The sequence below is a fragment of the Scyliorhinus canicula genome, chromosome 1 (genome assembly GCF_902713615.1).
Source record: "Scyliorhinus canicula chromosome 1, sScyCan1.1, whole genome shotgun sequence".
In the NCBI taxonomy this organism is placed as follows: domain Eukaryota; kingdom Metazoa; phylum Chordata; class Chondrichthyes; order Carcharhiniformes; family Scyliorhinidae; genus Scyliorhinus; species Scyliorhinus canicula.
In genome coordinates, this window is record NC_052146.1 from 236,992,784 (window position 1) to 237,020,453 (window position 27,670).

Sequence of the window (27,670 nt, forward strand, 5' to 3'; positions counted from 1 at the left end):
TGGCCAGTTGGGTTTAAACACCAAAATTCCCTTGAAAAACGAGTATAAGGGATTGAAGAACAAGGTCCCTTGTGGGAGCCACCTTTCATGCGACTTGATCTCATGTTGTCACTGGAAGTTACTTGTCTAACAAATTTGTTGGAATTTTTTGGGGAGGTGACGAGGTGTGTAGATGAGGGTAATGCAATTGATGTAGTCTACATGGAATTCAGTAAGGCTTTTGACAAGGTCCCACATAAGGGCCCGATCAAGAAGGTAGGTGACCAAAAAATTGGTGGTGTGGTAAATAGCGAGGAGGAAAGCCTATAATTACAGGATGATCTGGACGGGGTGCTCAGACGGGCAGAATACCGGCAAATATAGGGCAGCACGGTAGCATAGTGGTTAGCACAATTGCTTCACAGCTCCAGGGTCCCAGGTTCGATTCCGGTTTGGGTCACTCTGTGCGGAGTCTGCACATCCTCCCCGTGTGTGCGTAGGTTTCCTCCGGGTGCTCCGGTTTCCTCCCACAGTCCATAGACGTGCAGGTTAGGTGGATTGGCCATGATAAATTGCCCTTAGTGTCCAAAAAGGTAAGATGGGGTTATTGGGTTACAGGGATAGGGTGGAAGTGAGGGCTTAAGTGGGTCGGTGAAGACTCGATGGGCTGAATGGCCTCCTGCACTGTATGTTCTATATCATGGAATTCACCTGACCCACAACTTGATAGATTTTGGTTATGGTGAGCACAAGGGCGCACTCTCCAGGTGTTATGCAACAGAGAACTTTAGTATTTTAAAACAAAACAATGTTTATTCTATGAATCTAGTTAACATTTTAGAAACGCAGTAAGCAGTTTATTAACTACCAACACACACAATCCCCACAGATACAATACTCTATATGTAACCCTCAATAACTTTTCTAACAACATCCATACGTCAAGTACCCTTTTTAACAAAGACAGCAGGTTTGAATTCTGCACAGAAAACCGTTATCACTCTGAAATTATCAAGTGATCTGAAGATATTCTTTAGCATGCAGAGAGAGAGAGATCAAAATACACCTTCTTGTTTGAATGCAGCTCCCAACTGAAAACAAAACCAAAAACTGAGCTATAAAACAGCTTCCAGCTCAAAACGAAAGTAAATGCCAGAAACACTGCAGCTATTTGACAAACACAATTTTCTTAAGGGGACCCTCACATGACAATGGCCCATGAGGTGTGAAAAGGGGGGGGGGGATCGGATTGATACTGGGTTGTGTTTTTGAGAGGAAGTGGATGGGGGGGGGGGGTCGTCTGGGAGGGGGAGTGTTTCTATTGTAAAAATGGATGGGGGTAGGTCCGGTCCAGCGGGCAGGCCTGGAGTTCTGATAATGATGGTGGATTGGGGTGGGGGGGGGGGGGAAGAGGAAGAGAGAGAAGATTGGGTGGGGGGGGGGGGGGGGGGGGGAAGAGAGAGAAGAGGGGAGAAACTCCTGGTTAAGTTAGTTATGTGGGCCGGAAGGGCCAATGAAGAGGTCGATGGTGTTGGAGCACCTAAAAAGTTTTTAAAGGCTGATGAGGCTATGTTGCAGGAGACTCATTTGAGGGTGAAGGATCCGTTGAAGCTCAGGAAGGGCTGGGTAAGCCAAGTGTTTCATTTGGGATTTGACAGGGCGTGGGGAGTAGCGTTTTTGGTCAGTAAGAAAGTGAGGTTCCAGGTTTAGAAGGTGGTGGTGGACCAAGCGGGTAGATATGTGATGGTAACGGGCATTGGAGGGCAGGTTGGTGGCGTTGGCAAGTGTGTATGACCCATATCAGGATGATGTAAGGTTTGTGAGGAAGGTATGTGGGGCCATTTGGACTTGAATTTGCACGAGCTGATAGTGGGTGGAGACTGAACTTTATGCAGGAGCCAAGGCTGGACAGATCGCAGCCGCTCTCCGGGGGGGAGGAGTGGACACATGAAGGTTCTTGCACCCGAGGGAGCGGGAGTATTCGCTTTTCTCCTCGGTCCACAAGGTGTATTCGAGGATAGATTTTGTTTTGTAGTAGGGAAGGCACTGTTGGCTGGGGTTAAGGGATCAGAGTACTTGCCAATAGCAATTTCGGATAATGCGCCGCATTGGATGGACATGGTCTTGGAGTGGGGGACAATGCAGAGGCCGGGGTGGAGATTGGATGTTGGGTTGCTGGGGGACTGAAGTTTTTGTGAAAAGATCGGGTAGGTAATTGAGTACCGTAGGGTTTAACTGCACAGGGGAGGTATCGCAGGCCGTGGTATGGGAGGCTCTGAAGGCAGTGCTGAGGGTGAGATGATATCGTTTAAGGCCAATGTGGATAAAGAGGAGTGGGTGGAGCGGCAAAGGTTGATAGATGAGATGTTGGAGGTGAACAGGAGGTACGCAGGAGATGCAGAACCAGCACTTTTAAATAGAAGGAGGGAGCTGCAGGCTAGTTTTAATCGACTGTCTACGGGGAAGGCCGTGCGTCAATTGAAGGGAGCGAGGAGAGCAGTCTACGAGTATGGGGAGGCCAACTTCGGAGGGAGATGGCAGCAAGGGAAATTGTCCAGGTGTGGGGTAGGGCGGGGAAATTGGTGGTGGCCCTGGACCAGATTAACAAAGTGTTTGAGGAGTTGTATGAAAATTTGTATAGGGCGGAGCCACCAAGGAGTGCCGGGGGGGAATGTGGAAATTCCTAGACGGTCTGGAGTACCCGAGGTTGGGGCAGGAGGATAGGGCCATGTTGGAGGAGATGGTAGGGGAACAGGAGATAAAGGAGGCAATTGGGAGGATGCAGTCGGGCAAGGTTCCCAATGAAATATTACAAGAAATTTAAGGACAGGTTGGCGCTGCTGATGGTGGGGATGTTTGAGAATGAGATGGGGAAGGCGGCAGTGCCACAGACTTTGGGGCAGGCCTCAATTTCCTTGCTGCTGAAGAAGGATAAGGACCCGACCGAGTGTAGGTCGTACAGGCTTATATCACTACTGAATGTGAATGCGATGATATTGGTGAAGCTTCTGGCAGCGAGGATGGAGGGGTGCCTCTGAAGATGATGGGGGAGGACCAGACGGGGTTTGTGAAAGGGAGGCAGCTATTCACAAATATTAGGAGGGTGCTAAATGTAGTTATGACGCTGGCTGAGGTAAGGAGGACAGAGGTGATGGTTGTGCTGGAAGTAGAAATGGCATTTGATCGGGTAGAGTGGGGGTATTTGATTGCGGTGCGAGAGAGGTTTGGGATCAGGGCGAGGCTTGTGGAGTGGGTACGGTTATTATACAAGGAACCAAGGGTGAGCGTCTGTGTGCAAATAATGAGTTTGGGGTACTTTGCTCTGCACCAGGGGACCAGACAGGGGTGTCCTATGTCCCCTCTGTTATTTGTGCTGGCGATTGAGCCTTTGGCCATCGTGCTGAGGAGCTTGGGGGTATGGAGGAGAATAGTGCAGGCGGGAGGACGGGAACGGGTGTAACATAGTGTCTCTGTACGCGGATGATTTATTACTTTGTGTCAGAGCCTAGTGCGTCAATAGGGGGTATATTGGAGCCTCTCCGAAGATTTGGGTCCTTTTCGGGGTATAAATGAAACCTGGAAAAAAGTGAATACTTTGTGTGGCGTCTTGGACGGGGGTGAGGGAGGGTGTGGGGGCTGCCATTCCGTAGGGCAGCAATCCATTTTGGGTATCTGGGGGTGCAGGTGGCGTGGGACTGGGGATTCATTTAATCTTTCTAGCTTGGTTGGGAGGGTGAAGGCAGATTTGGCGCGTGGGATAGTCTTCCTTTGTCGCTGGCAGGTCTGTTACAGGCAATTAAAATGAATGTGCTGCCACGTCTTTTGTTTGTATTTAATGCCTGCCGATATTTTTGCTGAAGGCTTTTTCAAGGAGGTGGATAAGTTGATCACCTCGTTCATTCCGGTGCCTGTTCGGGTAAGCTGGTACGGGAATTGACCCACGCTGATGGCCTTGTTCTGCATTACAAACCAGCTGTCCAGCCCACTCAGCTAAACCAGCCCTAAACCAGAGAGATGCCGATTAGGGGGAACCATAGGTTTGAGCCAGGGAAGTTGGATGGGGAGAGACGGAAGTCCGAGCATTAAAAGACCTGTTCCTGAGAGGTTTTTTGAGGCTTGGGAAATATGGACTGAAACAGGGGGAAGTCGTTGGGTACCTGCAGCTCTGGGACTTTGCCAGGAAGGAGGTTCAGAGCTTCCTGGAGGCACTGGCCCCCACATTGTTGGAAGAGGTATTGACGGCAGGGGGAATGGAGAAGTGGGTAGTGTCGGCGATTGATGGGAGGTTTTTTGGGCGAAGATAAGGTATCCTTGGAGGGCGATTAAAGGCAAGTTGGAGGAAGAGTTGGGGGAGGTTGTGGAGGACGGTCTGTGGCTCCGTAGGCTAAATGCCTCAAACGCGAGGCTGGGGCTGATACAGCTGAAAGTCGTGTGTAGGGCACACCTCACAAGGGCGAGGTGGAGCTGTATGTGAGCTCTGTGGGAGGAGCCCCGCAAACCATGTTCAGGAAAACATCTGAACATGTTTTCCATGTTCAGGTTCTCCTGAAGCTGGAGGAGTATTGGAGGGAAATTTTAAGGTCACCTCGGGGGTGGTACATGTGAGTTTGGAACCAGGGCCCCAAGAAGCCATATTTGGGGTGTCGGACCAGCCAGGGATGGGGGCGGGTGTTTTGGCCTTCTCGTTAATTGCCCGGATCCGGGCGGATCCTGCTGGGGTGGAGGTCTGCTTCTTTGCCCGGTGCCTCGACGTGGCAAGGGGGACATGCTGGAATTTTTGATGCTCGAGTAGGTGAAGTTTGAGCTGAGGGGGAGGTCGGAAGGGTTCTACAATTCACAGGGACTGTTTATCAGACACTAAACGCACTTTCAAGAATTAGATTGCTGTATGTTCTATGTTCTATTCTATAAACATTGGGGGGGGGGGGGGCATACTGAGTCCAATTGTCCAGGCCTATGTCAAAGGCCTCGAGTTTGCCGAAAAATGGGAGGCAGGATTTGTTTTTGGAGGAGCAGGTCACATGCTTGGAGGAGTTGGGGGTGACATTTGGGCTCCAGCATGAGGGTGGCTTCAGATATATGCAGGTGCGGAACTTCATGAGACAGGTCTCCTTGAACTTTCCGGTGGTACCATCGTCTTTTGGAAAGAAAAAGGAGATTGGAGATGGGTGGTAGCTTGTTAGGGTGATGGAGCCAGCAGTTTTTGTTTTCCTTTGAGAGGGGTGATATCTCCAAGTTGAACAGTTATACGATGCCCACATTTACAATAGCTGTTGGGAGAAGTAGTCTGCAGTCATACTAATAATGTTTAGCTTCAACTTCTGGTGGTGGTAATGAAGGAGTAAGTCACACATTTGGTGGTTCCCACTTGGGTCGGACTTTTGGACCTTTCCCGATTTTCTACCGGACTTGAATTGTAAAACTGATGGCCCGCAATTGTGTACTGAATTCCCAGATCGGTGCATGGAGAGAAGGACTAGATGTGCTCGTAAAGGCAGAAAGAGAAAGACAGAGAAGGCTTGGGCGTGTCATGTGAGAGTACCTTTAAGAAATGGGTGTTTATAAATGGGTCTATATAAATATCTGTAGTGAGAGTAACTTTAAGAAATGGGTGTTTACTACTGCAGTGATATCAGAGTGGGTGGAGCTGGGCTGTCTGTCAGCTTTTTACTTTTGTTTTAGGCTGTTTGCTGCAGGGTGTATTTTAGTTTAGTTTTGAGAGCTGGACAGTTGCAGTCATAGCCAGAAGGTGTATGAATCTCTCCCTGTAATCTAAAGACTGTAAATCGATCCTGGTGATTTTAAAACTAATAACTTTAACCTGATGGGCTTCTGGTAAAAGGTGCTTTGTAGTCTTCTGGATGTTAAAAGGACAGCGTAAGGATTACTTAGTGTTGTATTCTTTAGGGATTGTATTTGAATTAATGGTTGCTAAGATGGTCACTATGTTCTAAAAAGGTTAACTTGAGTTCATAGAATAAACATTGTTTTGCTTTAAAGAACACTTTTCTATTTCTGCTGTACCACACCTGTAGAGTGGGCCATTTGCTCCCCATACCACAATATATAAAAGTTGTGGGTCAGGTGAACTCCATCATACACTTTAGGGTTCTATAAACTCTGGCCCATAACCGGCTCAAGCTGCAGCAGGAGACAGCCGGCGGAGGACTGGACCTCTGGTTTGTTCACCCAGCGGTCAACGGAGCAGCTGATGGAAGTTATTCAGGAAGGCTTTGCTAAGAAGAAACTGGACTGCTTGGACCCGATAAAAGAGTCCATTGAGCGGCTGGAGCTTAGATTGGACGCTCAAGATCGGGCAATCCAGAAGGTAGAGAAGGCGCTGGCTGGGCAGGAGGAACATAAAACTGCGGCGGAGTTGGAGGTGGGGATGCTGAGAGACCATCAGAAGAAGCTCCTGGAGAAGATGGAGGATCTAGAGAATAGGTCCCGCCGGCGGAACTGGAAAATCGTTGGGCTCCCGGAGGGGTCTGAAGGAGCGGACGCTGGGACATACATCGCAGACATATTTGAGAAGCTGCTAGGGGATGGGGCATTCTCCCGGCCCTTGGAGGTGGACAGGGCTCACAGAGCACTTGCGAGGAAGCCGCGAATGGGAGACCCCTTGAGGGCTATGGTGGTGAGATTCCACAGGTACTTGGATAAGGAGCGTATTCTACAGTGGGCCAAGAAGACATGGAGCTGTAAGTGGGACAAGAGTATCCCTGAGTGTGGAGGTGGTCAGGAGAAGAGCAGGCTTCAACCAGATTAGGTTGATCCTTTTTCAGAAAAAGGTGAAACTCAGACTGTTGTATCCGGCCTGTCTCTGGGTCACGCACGAGGAACAGCACTTTTATTTCGAGTCGCCTGAGGACGTGCTGGATTTTGCGAAAAGGAAAGGACTGGTGGTGGAACTTTTGAACTTTGCTGCAATGTTCATGCTTTTTTTGGTTTGTTTTTTCTGTTCTTTTAAAAAAGGTTTCTCGTTTTTTGTTTTATGGAAGTTGTTTGTAATGCCTTTTGCATTGATTTGGGACCAGCGGTAGAGCTGAGTGAGTTAAGGTTTTCATTTGCACTGTTGGGGGCTGAAGGTGTACTTGTTTAGATCTTGGTGTTTTTCTATCGGGCAATTGTGTGGGAATTGTTTGATGTTGGAGTATGTTTGTATGGGGGAGGGGGGGTGGAGGAGTATCTGGCGGCAGGGATGGGGGCCACCAAGCTAGCTGGGTGGGCTAGCTCACGGAAGCGCAGCGGGGGAGTGTGCATATGTTCGGTTTAGTAAAGGGGTTGAGTTACAGAGTGTTGTTACTCGGGAGGGGGAGTAAATGTTCTGCTGACGCAGGAGGGACTTGGGCTAAGGGACAGAGAGGAGGTTGGGGGCTGAGACTGCCTATGGGCGGGCCGGTGGAGATGTGGAGCATGGGCTGGAGGCGAGCCCAATAAAGGGGATGGATGATTGGCAAAGTTGGGTGGGGCACCCAATAAAGGGGATGGATGATTGGCAAAGTTGGGTGGGGGCGCCCAATAAAGGGGATGGATGATTGGCAAAGTGGGGTGGGGGCAGGCAATGAGCCCCCCAACTAGGCTGATCACCTGGAATGTTCGAGGGTTAAATGGGCCGGTCAAGAGGGCACGTGTGGTCGTGCATCTTGGGGGACTGAAGGCGGACGTGGTAATGTTGCAAGAGTCGCACCTTAGAGTAACTGACCAGATTAGATTGAGGAAAGGCTGGATCAGTCAGGTCTTTCATTCGGGACTGGATTCAAAGACTAGAGGGGTTGTGATCCTGATCAACAAGCGGATGTTGTTTTGAGGCGGGTAGAATAGTTTCGGATGCGGGACGTCTATATATTATGGTCAGTGGGAAACTGGAGGGGGTGAACGTAGTATTAGTAAATGTGTATGCGCCAAATTGTTATGATGTGGAGTTTATAAAGAGCATGCTGGGGAAGATACCAGACCTGGACTCGCACAGGTTGGTCATGGGAGGGGACTTCAGCACAGTTATTGACCCTGGCTTGGACCGGTCAAGCTCGAAAGCGGGCAGGGTGCCAGCAATGGCAAAGGAACTAAATGGGTTCATGGAATGGTGGGGTGGGGGGGGGGGGGGGGGGGGGGGGGGGCCATGGCGATTTGGGCAGCCGAGTATGAAGGAGTTCTCCTTCCACTCATGTGTATAAAGTGTAGTCCCGGATTGATTTCTTTATTTTGAGCAGGGCCTTACTGGCAGGGGTGGTGGAAAATGGGTACTCGGCAATCACAATCTCAGACCATGTTCCGCACTAGGTTGACCTGCAGGTTAATAAAGACAGTAACCAGCGGCTGCACTGGAGGTTAGATGTGAGACTTTTGGCTGGCGAAGGGGTGTGCGAGCGGCTAAGGAAATGTAATCAGAACTACCTGCAGGTCAATGACACGGGGAAAATTTCAGCAGCGGTGGTCTGGGAAGCACTGAAGGCGGTGGTCAGAGGGGAACTGATCTTGATATGGGCCCATAGGGAGAAGGTGGACAGGGCAGAGATGGACCGATTGGTAAAGGAGGTACTACAGATCGATGGGAGGAATGCCAAGACCCCCAGGCAGGGCTTTTAAGGGAACGGCAGAGGCTACAGGTGGAGTTCGGCTTGTTATTCACGGAGGGCGGTGGAGCAGCTGAGAAAGGCGAAGGGGGCGATCTATGAGTACAGAGAGAAGGCCAGCAGAATGCTTGCACAGCAGCTTAGAAAGAGGGAGGCAGCCAGAGTGATAGGGAAAGTAAGTGACGTAGATGGGAACCTGGTTGGAAATTCGGCAGGGGTGAATAATGCGTTGAGGGATTTCTACAGTCGGCTGTACAGGTCAGAACCCCCTATGGGGCCGGAGGTGATGAGGCACTTATTGGAGGGGCTGAATTTCCCGAAGGTGGATGGGGAGATGGTAGAAGGGCTGGGGACCCGATCGGGTTGGAAGAGATGGTGGAGGGTCTGTAGGCTATGCAGTCGGGTAAAGCCCCGGGGCCGGATGGGTACCCAGTGGAGTTTTATAAAACGTTCTATGGGATATTGGGGCCGGTGGTGATGAGGTTGTTCATTGAGGCAAGGGAAAGAGGGGTGCTGACCCCAACGATGTCACGGGCCACAATTTCGCTGATTCTGAAGCGAGACAAGAACCCAGAACTGTATGGGTCCTACAGGTCAATATCACTGTTTTTTTTTTTTGTTTTTTTTTAAATTTTAGAGTACCCAATTATTTTTTCAATTAAGGGGCAATTTAGCGTGGCCAATCCACCTAACCTGCACATCTTTGGGTTGTGGGGGCGAAACCCACGCAGACACGGGGAGAATGTGCAAACTCCTCACAGACAGTGACCCAGGGCCGGGATTCGAACCCAGGTCCTCAGCGCCGTAGGCAGCAATGCTAACCACTGTGCCACCGTGCTGCCCCTTCAATATCACTGTTGAATGTGGATGCCAAATTGCTGACCAAAATCTTGTCCTCCAGGATTGAAGATTGTGTTCCGGACGTTCTGAGGGAAGACCAGACGGGGTTTGTTTAGGGTAGGCAGTTGGTGGCCAATGTAAGAAGGTTAAACGTGATCCTGATGCCCCAGGGAGGTGGAGGTAGTGATCGCAATGGATGCAGAAAAGGCTTTTCATCGGGTAGAATGGGTTTATCTGAGAGATGCTGGGACGGTTCGGATTTGGGCGGGGCTTTATTGACTGGGTCAGGTTGCTGTAACAGGCTCCTGTGGCAAGCATACGGACGAATAGGACAACATCGGACTATTTTAGACTGCACTGGGGGACGAGACAGGGATGCCCCTCTCCCCACTGTTGTTCGCGCTAGCTGTAGAGCCATTAGAGCCGCAATTGCCCTGAGAGCCTCAAGGGGCTGATGCGCGGGTGGAGCACAGAGTCTCGCTCTATGCAGACGACCTGCTCCTGTACGTATCGGACCCAATAGAGGGGATGGAAGGAATCTAGGGGAATTTGGCCGGTTTTCGGGGTATAAGCTAAATATGGGGAAAAGTGAGATGTTTGCGGTCCAGGCGAGGGGACAGGAGAGGTGATTGGGGGAGTTGCCATTTAGATTAGTAGGGGGAAGCTTTAGGTACCTCGGCATTCAAGTGGCGCAGGAATGGGACCGGCTGTATAAATTAAATCTGGCCCGGCTAGTGGACCAAACGAAGGACGATTTTCGGAGGTGGGACGCGCTTCCGTTGTTACAGGCTGGGAGGGTGTAAACGGTGAAGATGACGGTCCTCCCGAGATTCCTGTTCATGTTTCAATGTCTCCCCATCTTTATTCTGCGATCCTTTTTTAAACGGGTCAACAAAGTGATCAATCACTGGCTTTGTTTGGGCGGGCAAGACCCCGCGAGTAAGGAAGGTAAGGCTTGAGCGGAGTCGGGGAGAAGGTGGGCTGGCGCTGACAAATTTTAGTAACTATTACTGGGTGCCGAATATAGCCATGATTAGGAAGTGGGTGGTGGGGGAGGGGTCAGCATGGGAGCATATGGAGGCGGCTTCATGCAAGGGCATCAGTCTGGGAGTATTGGTAACTGCGCCTCTGCCGTTCCTGCTGGCACGGTACTCCACCAGCCCCGTGGTGGTGGCGGCCCTGAGAGTCTGGGGGCAATGGAGGAGACATGTGGGAGCATCGGTCTGGTCCCCAACCTGTAATAATCACCGGTTTGTCCCGGGAAGTATGGATGGGGAGTTCCGGATATGGCGAAGAGCAGGGATTAAGAGGGTGAGGGATATGTTTATAGAGGGGAGCTTTCAGAGTATGAAGTTGCTGGAGGAGAAGTTTGGGTTGGCGAGGGAAACAAATTCAGGCACCTGCAGGTGCGGGAGTTCCTACGTAAACAGGTGTCAACCTACCAGCTCTTACTGCTAAGGGGGGGGTTCAGGACAAATTGCGTCCGCAACATGTGCCAGGCTCAGCCTGATACAATTCAAGGTTGTTCATCGGGCTCACATGACAGTGGCCCGAATGAGCAGATTCTTTGGGCTGGAAGACAGGTGTGCAATATGAGCGGGAGGACCCCAGCGAACCATGTCCACATGTTTTGGGCATGTCCGAAGCTTAAGGGATTTTGGCAGGGGTTTTCATATGTCATGTCCATGGTGTTGAAAACAAAGGTGGCACCGAGTCCAGAGGTTGCGATTTTTAGGGTGTTGGAAGACCCGGGAATCCAGGAGGAGAAAGAGGCAGACGTTCTGGCCTTTGCTTCCCTGATAGCCCGGAGATGGATACTATTAGCTTGGAGGGACTCAAAGCCCCTGGTGTCGGAGACCTGGCTATCGGACATGGCTAGCTTTCTCTGTTTGGAGAAAATCAAAAAAGTTCGCCTTGAGAGGGTCACTGTTAGGGTTCGCCCGGAGAAGTGGGGGGGGGGGGGTGATTAGTTTAGCTTAGAGTAGGGGGTTAATAAAGGTGGGACCTGTAAGGGAGGGAGAAGGCTTTTGCACTATGTTTATAGTTTCATGCACATTGTTTATTTTGTTGTTACTGTAATACCAAAAATACCTCAATAAAATGTTCATTAAAAAATAATAATGTTCAGCTTCTATTCGAGAATAAGTCAGCACTGCATTTTAAATGAGCATAGGCATTTATATGGCTATATTTGCATTAGCAGCTGGCCTTAATTTTTCTGCTTGGAATTACGTGTTTAGGTGATATTCACCTTGTAAGTTGGTGCATGGGATCAAGCAGGCCTCGAAGATGAGTGAATTTAAGACATGCCCACAAGAAGCAGACTGTGTGAAGAGACTGACAAATAGAAGTAGTTCCTCCTGCAAAAACATTGAAGCTGTTTTCAAGCTACAAGTTGTAGCATTTGTTAACCATCAAATAACTATGTTGCAGCGAGAGAATTCGGTGTTAGTGAAAAACTGGTATGAGAATGGAAGGAGGAGTCACAGCTCAGAAACTACCAAAAGACCTCTGCCAAAATGACCAATTTCCAGGGATTCATTCAGACAGCAGCAAAAACAGGAGTACCCATTATGCCACATCAACAACGTGAATGAAACACTCATGAATTTCAGTATTGCAAAAAATCTAACTCTATAGCGGTTCGAAATCTGTTCTAGTGAAAACCACAGGACATGTGAAGGACGGTTTCAGGGTGGTAGTAACCTGCACAGTCGACTACTAAATTAAAGCGCATGGTAATTTTTCAAGTGTAAAACCATGCTGAAGTTCCCTGTAGCGGTTTTTGTGCATGTCCATGACAGTGATTGAATGGATGAGGATGGAGTGAAGTTATGGATCGCTATGTGTAGAGTAGGTAGCCCATGCAAAGAATGCAGATGATTAACTTGGGACATGTTCGGATCCCATATAACCAATGAGATCAAGAGGAGCCTATTGACAAATAACACTGGTTGTAGTTATAGTAGCAGGTATGTAGTTCAACTTTTCGATGTGGGCCTCGGCGAGATTTTCAAGGATCATGTTCACACAAATGGTGGGTGGTTGGTGGAGCAAAAGCCTTCACAGTGTGGAAATATTCATACTGCCCTACTTGATGTTTTGTGTGGTTTTATAATTAAATTGTGGGATGCTATCAATGCACAAACTGCCATCAGATCATTCAACATATACAGAATATCCCATTAAATGGAGGGTAATTTATTGTGGGTGGATAGTTATGAAACTGGAATGTAATGTCGTAGCCCAAGTGACTCAGAATAAATTTGATGAACTATTTGCGTTGGATGCTGAAGTTGATGTTTTTTTCACAACATTAATTGTGGTTTGAACTATCCTTGTAGAATGATTTCATTAAATAAAGACGTGATTTAATTTGAATTACGGCTCAGTTTTTGTTTCCACATTTTAAAATGGCAACCATCTACACCACTGGCAGTTTACAGTTTATACCACACATATAAGGCGATTGTGTTTTTCACTGAACCTACAAAGGTCGATTTCTAAACTGTGATCTACAGTATATTAGAATTTCATTGTTCATTGACGGGTGTAAATGAAGGGCCACCTGTATTCATTTTGCTTTCTTTTTCCACTTGCACACATGCTATCGGGGGGGTAAACTATGAATCAAATTACAGTAAAAACATTGAACCAAAGGTGAAATGGTCAATGTGCATCTCTTGTTCTGTTTCATTGTAGTATTCTGATCTTAAAAATATACTTTGTCTACAGTTTAAAATCTGTAACAAAAAATAATTGCTTCGGTTGAGAGCCTGTTTTTAAGGAAATAATGGCCTGGCCTTCACAGAGAATCCTGATAGCAAATGATTTAGATCCCTCCTATTTAGAATTCGCAGTCATACCAGCATCGCATTAAATGCAAAACAGAAAGTACCAAGGATTGATTGCAACACAGTCGTATGCCGGAAAAATTAGAGTACAACCGTAGGTCACAAATTAAATTAGTTGTCTTCTAACTAATATGTATATTGAGTTTGGATTATTGCTCCAAAATCAAATCTATTTGAATACACTGTAAAATGTATTTGGCGAAGATAGGAAATTTGTTTTTTTTTCCTCTTTTGCAGTGGTGTCATGGCCCAAATGATAGTTATACTAATCTATCGAAGTAATTAGTGATATCTGTCTATGTTCATGCAGTGATCAGACCACGGATTAATGTTTTGTTATATTTCCTTCAGGACCATTGTACTATATATTACAGTGAACTGCAGGTTTGAAAAAACTTAACCTGTTTGTAGGCAACTATTTGAACCTACCATACAAAGGTTAATTCGAGTGATTTACAGTGATGGTTCATCTATTTCAGAACAGGGTATTGAAGAGATGAAGAAGCTTCTGCTACTACTTCTGGGCTGTGCTGTTCAGGTTGGTGATGTTCGTATTCTATTTTTATATAAACTCGCTTTTGCTTTTCTGATTCTGCTTCAGGACAACTGAGGCCCAACCAATCATCCTTTTCCTGATGGTTGCATTTCTGGTATCATCCTTGTCGATCTTTCCACACTCTCTCCAGTGTGGCTCTAACTTTTTATAATATAATAGCTAGAATATCACACAGTACTCAAATGTGATCGAACCAAGGTTCAAAATAGAACTTCCGTTGCTTTTCAATTCTATCCATCTAGAAGTAAAGCCGAGTGTTAGGTTCCCCTTTTTATGGTTTATGTGACTGGTATATTTGTACTCTTGAGACCCACCTAGACTGGCCTTCAAAGTAATAAATTACACCATCTCCATTATACCCCATGCTCTCATCCCCCTCAATTCTTCCTTACATTATGTACTACCTCACATTTATCGATTAAACTTTAGTTGTCAATTGTTTGCCCAAGTTTATTAATGCCTCTTTGTATTTGACTATTTCCCTGCCGACCCACAATTTAGTGTTACCCACAAATTTGGAAATTGTGTTTCATGATTTTTATGTCCAAATTGTTAATGCAGGGCACGATCTTCCCAAAAAGAAACAATGCCCCCGAGTGAGCACGTTTAGCCGTGTGTTTTCCAGCACTCGGAGTGCCGAGAAACGTATGGCTATTCAACGCAACTCGCTTTGAATAAGGGGCCTGAACGGGGAATGTGCAGGTCGAGGCCATACACAGCCCCTTTTTTACTTTGGGGAGCTCTGCTCGCCAGAACTCCCCATTGTCACGAGAGATCAGGACACCATTTAAAAATGGTGTCCTGATCTCAGAGGCCCCGAAAGGAATTGCCGACCCCCTGCAAGCCTGAACCCAACATGGGAGGGCAATGCCGACCTGGCACCTTTCCAGCTGGCAGTGGCACCTTGGCGGTATCAGACAGGCACCCAGGTGGCACCAGCAGTGCCTGGGCACCACCCTGCCCAAAGGGCGTGCAACTGGGGGCCTCCGATCCTCTTGGAGACCCCCATATGTGCCATTTCTTCTGGTCCCGTTTGTGGGGACTAGTACCAAACGGCGCTTGCCCAAGGTCCTTGAGGCGAAGGGATTGAATCCCAAAGCCTCAGGGTCCTCTGGAATCTGCACATTAGAGTAAGACTTCCTGCCTCGCTCTAATATGCAGAATTGCTAAAAAGTGATCCCACCCATTGTGGGCAGGATTCCTCTTGCTGAATCTCGCGAGGTGTTGAGAGCCGGGCAGATCCTGGTTTCCTTGTTGATCAGCTCTCCACTGTCTGATGGAGCCCGCTCAGCAGTGTCAAATAATGAAGCACCATGTGAGGGGACGAAAGGGTTCTCATTTGACAAAAGCAAAAAAATTTTTGTGCTCGACTTTTCAAATATTTGAGTTGGAGCATGACTGTTTTGGAATAATGACCCTTGCCTCTATTTCACTGGTTGTTCCATAGCATTCTCTTACTGTGTTTTGGTGTTATATTGCGATGTTCAGTTACCCAGAGATTCTATACCTGCAGAGGAACATAGAACATACAGTGCAGAAGGAGGCTATTCGGACCATCGAGTCTGCACCGACCCACTTAAGTCTTCACTTCCACCCTAACCTAATAACCCCATCTAACCTTGTTTGGACACTAAGGGCAATTTAGTGTGGCCAATCCACCTAGCCTGCACATCTTTGGACTGTGGGAGGAAACTGGAGGACTCAGAGGAAACCCAGGCAGATACGGGGAGAATGTGCAGACTCCACACAGTGACCCAAGCCGGGAATCAAACCTCGGATCCTGGTGCTGTGAAGCCACAGTACTAACCACTGTGCTACCGTGCCACCCAAGTTTTCTTTTCTTTCTTTTTAAAAATAAATTTAGAGTATCCAATTATTTTTTTCCAATTAAGGGACAACTTAGCATGGCCAATCCACCTACCCTGAACATCTTTGGGTTGTTGGGGTGAGACCCAGGCAAACATTGGGAGAATGTACAAATTCCATACGGTCAGTGACCCGGAGCCGGAATCGAACCTGGGTCCACAGCGCCATGAGGCTACAGTGCTAACCACTGTGTTACTGTGCCGCCCCTTGCAGAGGAGGATTAATGGTGTATTAAATAACATCTTTGCTCAAGTGGTAAATGCTCATGAGGCATGGGTCTGACACGAGCAGTTCCATTATTTATGAGCTCACAATCTTCTTCCCTGTAGTCTTGGCTCCTCCAAAATTCCCTACGTTGTGACCAAAAAAAAATCTTTCAGTTACCCCACTTCCAGAAAACAAGTGGCCATGAGATTATTAGAAGATGAGGGTAAGGATCCTGAACCTGGGCTCAATCAATCTGCCAGAGCTCTAAATGTTTAATTTCCAATGTTTTGTTGCTTACATTATACCACTTTCAACGTCATTGTCCGAGGATGAATCCATTATCTCAAACTTTGTAAGGGCTGATTTTCGCTTGCTTTGGCGGGATGGGAGTCACCTCTCATCCCAAAAGGAAGCTGGATTTAATGATTATTTTTATTCCAGTGTGAAAGGAAAGAAGAATTTATCGAAAGCATAAAAGATCTTGATTTTGATACAAAGGCTGCTGTTGCAATTCACATTCAAGAGGTATGTTCTGAAATTAGAATATTTTTATAATAACTTGGAAGTCGCTCGAAGATGGTCATGTATAAAGATGTTTGATGAGAACCTGAACATTTTGAACCATAATGCCTTCCACACCCTGATCCCCTCCCCCCAAACATTCTTTGAGGCTCACATATGAAATATGAAATGTTGGTTAGCTATTGGAATGTTGCCTGCTGCCCTGGATGTGTATCCTATGATTTGGAAGAAGGGATTAGATAATCTGAGGTGTTGAGCATAATATATATGATATAATTGGTGTCATTAGAATTGGTAAACTGATTTATCAATTAAGAAAGATGACCACTTCCAAATGATTGTGCTCCAATCTGGCCTGACTCAAGTCCTCTATATCCTTCTGGCACTTTCTTTACTGTCCTGGTATGCTTCTAGTTGTGGTATAGAGGTAAATAAAGGCACATTAATGTAAATTGCTGAATAACTTGCCTTGATATGGCTGCCTTTATGCTTGAAAAGAAGGTCAACCTTTCCATCCGTCCGTCCATCCATCCATTGTACAGTACTCTTGCTGTTAAGTTTTAGATTCACATATCAATTGCGAGTCCAGAGTGGATATCCCTTAAAGTAACGGTATCCTTTCCAATCCAACCTTCCCCTATCCCAACCCCATATAAATTATGACTATAATTGTATCAGTATGTGAAATACTACTTTGTGCATAGGTGAGAAAATCTCACTGTTCAAAATAAATTTTAAAGTAGAAATATATATTAATTTCAGACATGTAACTTTAAAAGTGACACTGTACACAAATAAGCATTACTGTAAAAAGCTGGATGTTTGTCATTTCTGTATGTTCTATTGTATGCAGTTGTATATCATTGGAAATCATAATCCATTTTTTATGTTGTGAAGGTGACTCACAATCAGGAAAATGTCTTTGACATGCAGTGGATGGAATTGGCTGACCTTTCCCGTGAAGACCTACATTCTTTTTTCAAAAAATTGGCAATTCAGCTGAAAAGACTTGTGGATGAAAGAGATGAAAAATGTGAGGTAAGGACACTATTACTATTCCAGAAAAATTGTTAATAAAACATGACCTTATTTAAGTGTTGCAAACAAAAGTATGGTTTCATAATTGCAAATCGATTTGAGACTTTCCACAGCAATCATTTTTATAATAGTTTATCACAATAATGAATTACATCATTCATTAAGTCGCAGTTAAGCAATGTAGCTCAAGTTTAAGTACAAACTACAATCAGCTAAATCGGGGAAATCTTTGGTACTTTGAATATTGGGCATTTAAGGATACAGTTTCCAATATGTCTTGCTGGTAGCATTGGTTGGTATGCTAGTTAAAGGCATGGGTCACGTGGGAGAGAATATTAGGTAGTAAACCTCAGAACTACTTATTATGCAAGTAAGCACAATGGCATCCTGGTACCATATAAAATTCATGTGTCTGACCATTATATTCTTGGCTTTAAATACTAATATCAGGAACTTGCTAGGTAGCTCCCCCTGTAATAATATGTATATAGTCAGGTTAGTGAAGGGTTAATAATTACATCTGTGTAAATCAAACACTAGATGGCGCTATCATTTCTCTGTATTTAAGTCAGACTCAGGGAATTCTGGGAGAAGCTGGATGGAGTAGCATAAGGAGAAAGCATGATGAAAGCATCAGAAGATTAGAGTAGTTAGAGTTAACACGAGGTTAGATCATAGTGTAGTTAGTGACTATTTAGATTATTGAGTAATGTAAGACAGATTCAATATTACTGAATTATTATCTGCAGCTCAGTAGAGTGTACAAACTTCATTTAATTAGTAGCGTAATATAAATGAGTTTTGTTTCAATCTTTTGATATATTCTTTGTCAACACTACATCAAATCATTCTGGAAGAAAGGACAAAGAATACAACATAGTACCAAGCATGGTAATATAACACCCCTCTTGGTTGCAGTAACTTTGGTGAATGATCTTCAGATAATCCCATTTATGTGGCTTATCTAGGGTTTTGACCAATCTTGTACCAAAGGTACGGTTCCCAGTTAGGAAATATATTTAAAGAAATTCCTGTTAATTTCTCAAAGATGTGTAATAATAATAATAATCACTTATTGTCACAAGTAGGCTTCAATGAAGTTACTGTGAAAAGCCCCTAGTCGCCACATTCCAGCACCTGTTCGGAGAGGCTGGTATGGGAATTGAACCCACGCTGATGACTTTGTTCTGCATTACAAGCCAGCTGTTTAGCCCAGTGTGCTAAACCAGCTCCTGTTCAGGGTTTCTGTTTCGAGCTTCATAATTATACTTTTGACATGATTTGGTCTTACTTCACATTTTGTTGCATTTATTTCTGATTTTATTTTGAGTTTTTTGTTGGTTTTTCATGTATCTTATTTCATTGGCTTACAACTCGTTTGGAGAGTCTTTAACTGTTGGAGGAATATCTTTATCAATAACATGGGGTTACCTGAAACTGAACTGGACTAGCCTTATAAATACTGTAGTCACCAGGGCAGATCAAAGGCTAGGAGTCTTGCGCCTCCAACAACACTTGAGATGCTCGACACCCATCCAGGACAAAGCAGCTCGCTTGATTGCTCCCACTTCCACAAACATTCAGTTCCTCAACCACCAAACAGTGGTAGCAGTGTGTACCATCTACAAGATGTGATTTTGGTATTCACCAAGGTTCCTTAGGTAGCATATTCCAACCCCATGACCACTACCTTCTAGAGGGGCAAGAGCAGCAGATACCTGGGAGCGCAACCACCCAGAGATTCCCCTCCAAGTCACTCATCATCCTAACTTGGAAATATATCGTTGTTCCAGGATTTTGAACCAGTGATAGTGAAAGAATTCCCTCCCTAACAGTACTATGGGTGTACCTAAACCTCAGGAACTGCAGCGATTCAAGACGGCAGCTCACCACCAACTTTTCAAGTACACATCTAGAGATGGGCAATAAATGCCCAAAATCCGCAATTTGTTTTTAAAAAAATCAGACACAAGTGACTGCATTAGGTGACTGCTTTTAACACTCCAGGTGAGGAACGCCGTCAGTGTCCCTGCTGATTTCATCTGTGGGAAGTGCACCCAACTCCAGCTCCTCAAAAACCGTGTTAGGGAACTGGAGCTGGATGAACTTCGGATCATTCGGGAGGCAGAGGGGGTCATAGATAGAAGCTTCAGGGAGGTAGTTACGCCAAAGAATAAAGATAGATGGGTGATGGTGAGAGGGGCTGGGGGTAAGCAGTCAGTACAGGGATCCCCTGTGGTCGTTCCCCTTAGTAACAGGTATACCGCTTTGGATACTGTTGGGGGGGGGGGGGACTTACCAGGGGTCAGCCATGGGGTACAGGTCTCTGGCACAGAGTGTGTCCCTGTTGCTCAGAAGGGAAGGGGGGAAAGGAGTAGAACATTAGTCATTGGAGACTCCATAGTTAGGGGGATAGATAGGAGATTCTGTGGGAACGAGAGAGACTCGCGGTTGGTGTGTTGCCTCCCAGGTGCCAGGGTCCGCGATGTCTCAGATCGTGTTTTCGGGATCCTTAAGGGGGAGGGGGAGCAGCCCCAAGTCGTGGTCCACATAGGTACCAACGTCATAGGTCGGAAAAGGGATAGGGATGTAAGGCAGGAATTCAGGGAGCTAGGGTGGAAACATAGAGCTAGAACAAACAGTTATTATCTCTGGGTTGTTACCCGTGCCACGTGCTAGCGAGTCGAGGAATAGGGAGAGAGAGCAGTTGAACACGTGGCTGCAGGGATGGTGCAGGAGGGAGGGTTTCAGATTCCTGGACAATTGGGGCTCATTCTGGAGTAGGTGGGACCTCTACAAACGGGATGGTCTACACCTGGACCAGAGGGGTACTAATATCCTCGGGGGGAGGTTTGCTAATGCTCTTCGGGAGGGTTTAAACTAGTTCAGCAGGGGATTGGGAACCTGAATTGTAGCTCCAGTACACAAGAAGCTGAGAGTAGTGAGGTCATGAGTAAGGTTTCAAAGTTGCAGGAGTGTACCGGCAGGAAGGAAGGTGGTCTAAAGTGCGTCTACTTCAATGCCAGGAGCATCCGGAATAAGGTGGGTGAGCTTGCGGCATGCGTTAGTACCTGGGACTTCGATGTTGTGGCCATTTCGGAGACATGGATAGAGCAGGGCGAGGAATGGTTGCTGCAGGTGCCGGGGTTTAGATATTTCAGTAAGTTCAGGGAAGGTGTTAAGAGAGGGGGAGGGGTGGCATTGTTAGTCAAGGACAGTATTACGGTGGCTGAGAGGACATTTGATGAGGACTCGAATACTGAGGTAGTATGGGCTGAGTTAAGAAACAGGAAAGGAGAGGTCACCCTGTTAGGGCTTTTCTATAGGCCTCCGAAAAGTTCCAGAGATGTAGAGGAAAGGATTGCAAGGATGATTCTGGATAGGAGCGAATATAACAGGGTAGTTTTTATGGGGGACTTTAACTTTCCAAACATTGACTGGAAACACTATAGTTCGAGTACTTTAGATGGATCCGTTTTTGTCCAATGTGTGCAGGAGGGTTTCCTGATGCAGTATGTCGATAGGCCAACAAGAGGCGAGGCCGTATTGGATTTGGTACTGGGTAATGAACCAGGACAGGTGTTAGATTTGGAGGTAGGTGAGCATTTTGGTGATAGTGACCACAATTTGATTACGTTTACTTTAGTGATGGAAAGGGATAGGTATAAACCACAGGGCAAGAGTTATTGCTGGGGGAAAGGCAATTATGATGCGATGAGGCAAGACTTAGGATGCATCGCCTGGAGATGAAAACTGCAGGGGATGGACACAATGGAAATGTGGAGCATGTTCAAGGAACAGCTACTGCGTGTCCTTGATAAGTATGTACCTGTTAGGCAGGGAGGAAGTGGTCGAGTGAGGGAACCATGGGTTACTAAAGCAGTTGAATCACTTGTCAAGAGGAAGAAGGAGGCTTATGTGAAGATGAGACGTGATGGTTCAGTTGGGTCGCTTGAGAGTTACAAGTTAGCTAGGAAGGCTCTAAAGATAGAGCTAAGAAGAGCCAAGCGAGGACATGAGAAGTCTTTGGCAGGTAGGATCAAGGATAACCCTAAAGCTTTCTATAGGTATGTCAGGAATAAAAGAATGACTAAGGTAAGAGTAGGGCCAGTCAAGGACAGTAGTGGGAAGTTGTGCGTAGAGTCCGAGGAGATAGGAGAGGTGCTAAATGAGTATTTTTCGTCAGTATTCACACAGGAAAAAGACAACGTTGTCGAGGAGAATACTGAGATACAGGCTACTAGACTAGAAGGGCTTGAGGTTCATAAGGAGGAGGTGTTAGCGATTCTGGAATGTGTGAAAATAGATAAATCCCTTGGGCCGGATGGGATTTATCCTAGGATTCTCTGGGAAGCTAGGGAGGAGATTGCTGAGCCTTTGTCTTTGATCTTTAAGTCATCTTTGTCTACAAGAATAGTGCCAGAGGACTGGAGGATAGCAAATGTTGTCCCCTTGTACAAGAAGGGGAGTAGAGATAATCCCGGTAACTATAGACCAGTGAACCTTACTTCTGTTGTGGGAAAAGTCTTGGAAAGGTTTATAAGAGATAGGATGTATAATCATCTGGAAAGGAATAATTTGATTAGAGATAGTCAACATGGTTTTGTGAAGGGTAGGTCGTGCCTTACAAACCTCATTGAGTTCTTCGAGAAGGTGACCAAACAGATGGATGAGGGTAAAGCAGTTGATGTGGTGTATATAGATTTCAGTAAAGCGTTTGATAAGGTTCCCCACGGTAGGCTATTGCAGAAAATACATTTAGCAGTTTGGATCAGAAATTGGCTAGCTGATAGAAGACAAAGAGTGGTGGTTGATGGGAAATGCTCTGACTGGTGTCCAGTTACTAGTGGTGTGCCACAAGGATCTGTTTTGGGGCCGTTGCTGTTTGTCATTTTTATAAATGACCTGGAGGAGGGCGTAGAAGGATGGGTGAGTAAATTTGCAGATGACACTAAAGTAGGTGGAGTTGTGGACAGTGCAGAAGGATGTTACAAGTTACAGAGGGACATAGATAAGCTGCAGAGCTGGGCTGACAGGTGGCAAATGGAGTTTAATGCAGAAAAGTGTGAGGTGATTCATTTTGGAAGGAATAACAGAAAGGCAGAGTACTGGGCTAATGGTAAGATTCTTGGTAGTGTGGACGAGCAGAGAGATCTCGGTGTCCATGTCCATAGATCCCTGAAAGTTGCCACCCAGGTTGAGAGGGTTGTTAAGAAGGCGTACGGTGTGTTAGCTTTTATTGGTAGAGGAATTGAGTTTCGGAGCCATGAGGTCATGTTGCAGTTGTACAAAATTCTGGTGCGGCCGCATTTGGAGTATTATGTGCAGTTCTGGTCGCCACATTATAGGAAGGATATGGAAGCATTGGAAAGGGTACAGAGGAGATTTACAAGAATGTTGCCTGGTATGGAGGGAAGATCATATGAGGAAAGGCTGAAGGACTTGAGGCTGTTTTCGTTAGAGAGAAGAAGGTTAAGAGGGGACTTAATTGAGGCACACAAGATGATCAGAGGATTAGATAGGGTGGACATCGAGAGCCTTTTTCCTCGGATGGTGATGTCCATCACGAGGGGACATAGCTTTAAATTGAGGGGAGATAGATATAGAACAGATGTCAGAGGTAGGTTCTTTACGCAGAGAGTAGTAAGGGCGTGGAATACTCTGCCTGCAACAGTAGTGGACTCGCCAACACTAAACGCATTCAAATGGTCATTGGATAGGCATATGGACGATAAGGGAATAGTGTAGAGGGACTTTAGAAGGGGTTCACAGGACGGTGCAACATCGTGGGCCGAAGGGCCTGTACTGCGCTGTAATGTTCTATATGTTCTATGATTCGCCAGGACCGTGCTCGGAAGCCCGAGCAGCACTTAGGCTCCACTTGCTCAGCCAACCCCAGCCAGCTCACAACAATGGCACTGGGGAGACCAGCCCTAAGATTCGGGGCGGCTCCTGGACATGGTGGAGGCCAGTAGGGATGTCCTGTTCCCCCAAAGTTCCCGGAGGGTGAGCCACAAGGCAGCCAATGCTGGCTGGGCAAGGTGGTGGCAGCAGGCAGTGTGACCATGAGGACTGGTCTCCTGTTTCGGAAGAAGGTCAGCGACCTAAATCGGGAAGCTTGAGTGAGTAGCCAGCAGTGTCCCACCCCCCAATGGAGCATCCCGCCAGGCATACCACCAACCCTTCCTCCATGCCCCTCCCTTTTCAGCACTCTGTCCACCCCAACCCTCCCTTCACCCCTCCCCACAACTATGAACCATGCATGTGGCTAACGATGCCCTCTCTGTGTCCCCTCAGGAAAAGCTCTCCCATTAGAGGGTGGGAGAGGGCCCAGACTGGCGGTGGGGCACCGGACTTGAGAATCTTCACCTCTTTCGAGGAGCGGGCCCTGGAGGTGACAGGTGTGGCCGAGGACAGGGCGGTCACCAATGTGGAGGCTGGCGAATGCCTCCGAGGTGAGGGACCACCAGGTTCCAGCTGGAGGAGCTGTCAGATGTGAAGAGTGATTGCCTTAATGACCCATCCCTCTCACTGACCACATGTCCATTCTCCCGCAGTCCAGCAGCTGACGGCACTGGCCCATCCTGACGGCACCCTCCCCTGACTCTGGGGAGAACACGTCGGAGGAGAGCTCCGAGGATGCAACTGTTATAGTCGCGGCACAGCTGTCATCCGCATCCTACACTAGCGCAGACACACATACCTTGGTGAGAAATATCAGTGGTCAGGCTTGTGGGGCATAATCTGGTGAGCACCACATTGCTGAAGATGTGGATCAGCTGGAGGCAGGAACCGCAAGGCGAGACAGCAGTCAGAGGTCTGCTGGAGCCCCGGACCCAGCTGGGTCCCAGCGTGATGCTGCGCTCCTGGAACAGAGTTACCCGGAACTGATTGAGACTATAGGGAGCAGCTGGGATGTTCAGAGGGAGATGTCAGCATCACTCCAGCAGATCCATAGCCGATTGGAGGAATCCCAGAGGCTACGGACGCAGGAGATGGCACCGGTAATGAGTGGCACCGTGGCCAACACTGCTAAGGAGGCGACCGCAGTGGAGAGTCTGGTGCACAACGTCTGCACGATGGGTGAAGGTGTCTAAGGCATCGTGCAGTTGGTGACGGCATGGCTGAAGACCTCAGCAGTTTGTCTGCCTCACTGGTGGATGTCACCCAGTGTCAGGTCGACTTTGATGGGGTTCTGCGGGACATGTCCCGCTCTCAGATGGGAATGGCCGAGGCGCTGCGGAGCTTATCCCAGTCGCAGGTGGGCATGGCTATGCCAATGCAGAGCATGGCCCAGTCACTGGAGGATGTGTCCCAGTCACTGAGGAGCATTGCCGAAGATGCCGTCACAATGGTGCGGACCATGAGTTCCACCAGGGCTGGCAGAGGAAGATGATGTAGGGGCAGCCGGGCCCGAACCAGATGCCCCTCCGTCCCAAGGTGAACCTCAGGGCCCTATGGGCACTGACTGGGAGGAGGGGGACACTGAGTGCCAACCTGGTCCTGTTTCATGGGGCGGCGACGGTGTCCAGCAGCACTCCTGAGTTCCACCCCTCTCATGAGGCCGCGTCTCGCAGCCAGCACACGGGACACGGCTCCAGAGGACACTCGCCAGGGGCATCGAACGCCACGGGATGAGGTCAGCAGCTGGCTACCTCTACCTCAGATGTGCATCCTGTGGAAATAGCAAGGCGTAGTGGTAGAACTAGGAGGGCCTGGCATGTTGAGCATCTCTGAGGGCACCTGGGTAGAGGGTGGGATTGGGTAGGGGTTTGGAGCTGGCGGTGGTTGGGAGGGTAGCACTCTCGGAAATGGAGTATTGTACAGCACCTTAAATGACTTTTTGCACAACCATTATGATACCTCTGTCATTTTCTTTCGCTATGCGGGCTGACCCTCAAGGCCCTTTGCCTGTCTCTCCAGGCAACCCATACCACTCCCCGTGGCACCCACCCACCCACCCTCCGGCTGTGGTCGTGTCCCGGGACCTGTGTTCCATCTCCCGGGTGTTCGAATGTTGGCTGCTGCATGTGTGGTGTTGACTCCCACACAGTGTCCAGACATAATGGTTTGGAATGCTAGGCAATAACTCCACATGCTACATGGCCAGCCGACGCACGTGAACCCACTTGGCATAAGTGCTCATTTAACCACGATTGTCAAGTCTCAATTAATGATTGACTCAGCCGCACAGCCAGAGGCCTCAGCTGTCCGGTGGTTTGGGGGGGGGGAGAGATTGACAGGGTCAGGGGTCCGTCCGTCCGTCCCGTCCCCCCCCCGAATGGGGTTGGGAATCCAAGGGTTGGCACGGTGGTGCCACGAGCGATTGCTTTCTCCCCCACACACTCCCACTCTCCCATGGTAGCCCACCCTGCGGAAGATCCCCCCCCACCCCCGAGCACTGGGGTGGCAAGACCAGCGCCTCCGATCTCTTTGCTTGTGGACAAACATTGCTACTCCCCTCCTTGGCTCCCCACAGAAGACCTTCTGTCAGGTTCATGTTTTAAAAAAGAGTATTAATTGGTGCCAGTGTGATCACTTGCTGGACGGTCCGGAAAATGACAGGAGGCCGTTGGAGGATGGGTGGCTCTCGTTAATTGTATGGAAATGGGGCTTAAGTGCTGATAATTGGTTTCTCGCTACACTACAGCAAGATTCCGAATTCGCCTACGGGAGCAGGTCTGTTGCCTTGCAAACTGTTTGCCGCCTGGTGCGGTTCCTGTTTTTGGTATCTTCTGCAATTCACCAGCATCGTTATGCTTGAGCGCGAATGTAACGAGTCCGGAAGATCGCGCCCAATTACTACACAAAGGCCAGAGAAGGATTATAAGGACGTATGGGAGCAAAAAGGTAAACTTAGTGAGAACATTCTAGAGTAAAGGGCGACGGTAGCTTAAAGCTCTGCAGTGCAAGGGGGAATGATGTAAAGGAGACCAGAACCAGAGGAAGATCCAGGAACATATTGCTGAAGGATATTGTAGAGTTGGGATGGGGCGAGGGACTTGAAGATAATGAGGATTTTGAAATTGTTGCAATGAAACCAGCACAGAATTGTGAGCACAAGAATGGTAGAAGTGTAGGACTGTGAAGTAGAATGATCGAGCTTTATCAAGTTGAAATATCTGAAGGGTTGAGCTCAGGAGATTATTGAAAGAAACACTGGAGTAATTTTAATTCAATAACCGACCATGCCATAAATAAACTCTTTTGTGACAATGGGTTGCGGTAGGTAGGAGTAGAGATGGGGAATGTGTGACAAGTGCAAAAAAGCTGGTCTTAATGGCTACGTGGTAAAAAAAAAGATTTTCATTCATATAATGAATTTTAAAGGTGATTCAAGAGTCCAGAGGGTGTGCACATACAAACTTTGAATGTGGCAGAAAAGTTTTGAAAGCTGTTTAAAAATGAAGATGAGACCCTCTGTTTTATAAATCAGAAAACCATAGAATACCTACAGTGTAGAAGGAAGCCATTTGGCCCATCAAGTCTGCACCGACTCTCTGAAAGAGCACTCCACCCAGACCTACTCCCTGTCCCAACTTGTAACCCCACCTAATGTTGGACATTAAGGGGCAATTTAGCATGGCCAATCCACCTAACCTGCATATCTTTGGACTGTGGGAGGAAACTCCGCACGCGGAGGAAACCCACGCAGACATTGGGAGAATGTGCTGCTTCAAGCAGTGAAGGCTAAGGGGAGATTTAATAGTGCTTTGATCCTGTTCGGGGCTGTTTATAACTCCCTTATCTTCCAAAATCTTAGAAGTTCATTCACGTTTCATGGGACCACCCAAAGGTATGCCACAGCCATCCAGTATTTATGTTATTTCTCCTTCGTATTCATAGTCGCAGAGTCATATAATCATACAGCACAGACAGGCCCTTCAGCTCATCGTGTCCACACAGGTCAAAAACAACCACCTAACCATTCTAATCCCATTGCAGGAGCAGTCAAAGAAGAAAACATGGTTTGTAGCAGCCCCAGCTTGGCACTTCTGCATCATCAGGACTCAGACTTACACAGAATCAGAGCTCCTGTTTTGAATCAGATTTGAATCTTGAATGGGAAAGCAAGTCCCAGATGAGTAAGAGGCCATAATTCTGAGGGCAGTGAGGGGAAGAAGACACTTGTAGGGTTGGGTGGCAGAGGTCTGTAGCAACCAGGAGGATCAAGGTGCAGGAGATTTGGGAAGCAAGGAGGTGATATTGTAACTAAAAAGTTGTATTTTTCT

General features: G+C 47.4%; 1 protein-coding gene across 29 annotated transcripts in view; it reads left to right on the forward strand.

Moving 5' to 3' along the window:
* LOC119972565 (girdin-like) overlaps positions 1-27,670 on the forward strand; it is a 649,171-nt gene that overhangs the window by 188,966 nt on the left and 432,535 nt on the right. For all 29 annotated transcript variants that reach the window (XM_038809673.1, XM_038809681.1, XM_038809689.1 and 26 more), the window contains exons 5-7: positions 13,729-13,787; positions 16,320-16,403; positions 17,298-17,438. In XM_038809673.1, the coding sequence (XP_038665601.1) occupies positions 13,729-13,787; positions 16,320-16,403; positions 17,298-17,438 (284 nt within the window). The remainder of the gene's footprint in view (positions 1-13,728; positions 13,788-16,319; positions 16,404-17,297; positions 17,439-27,670) is intronic.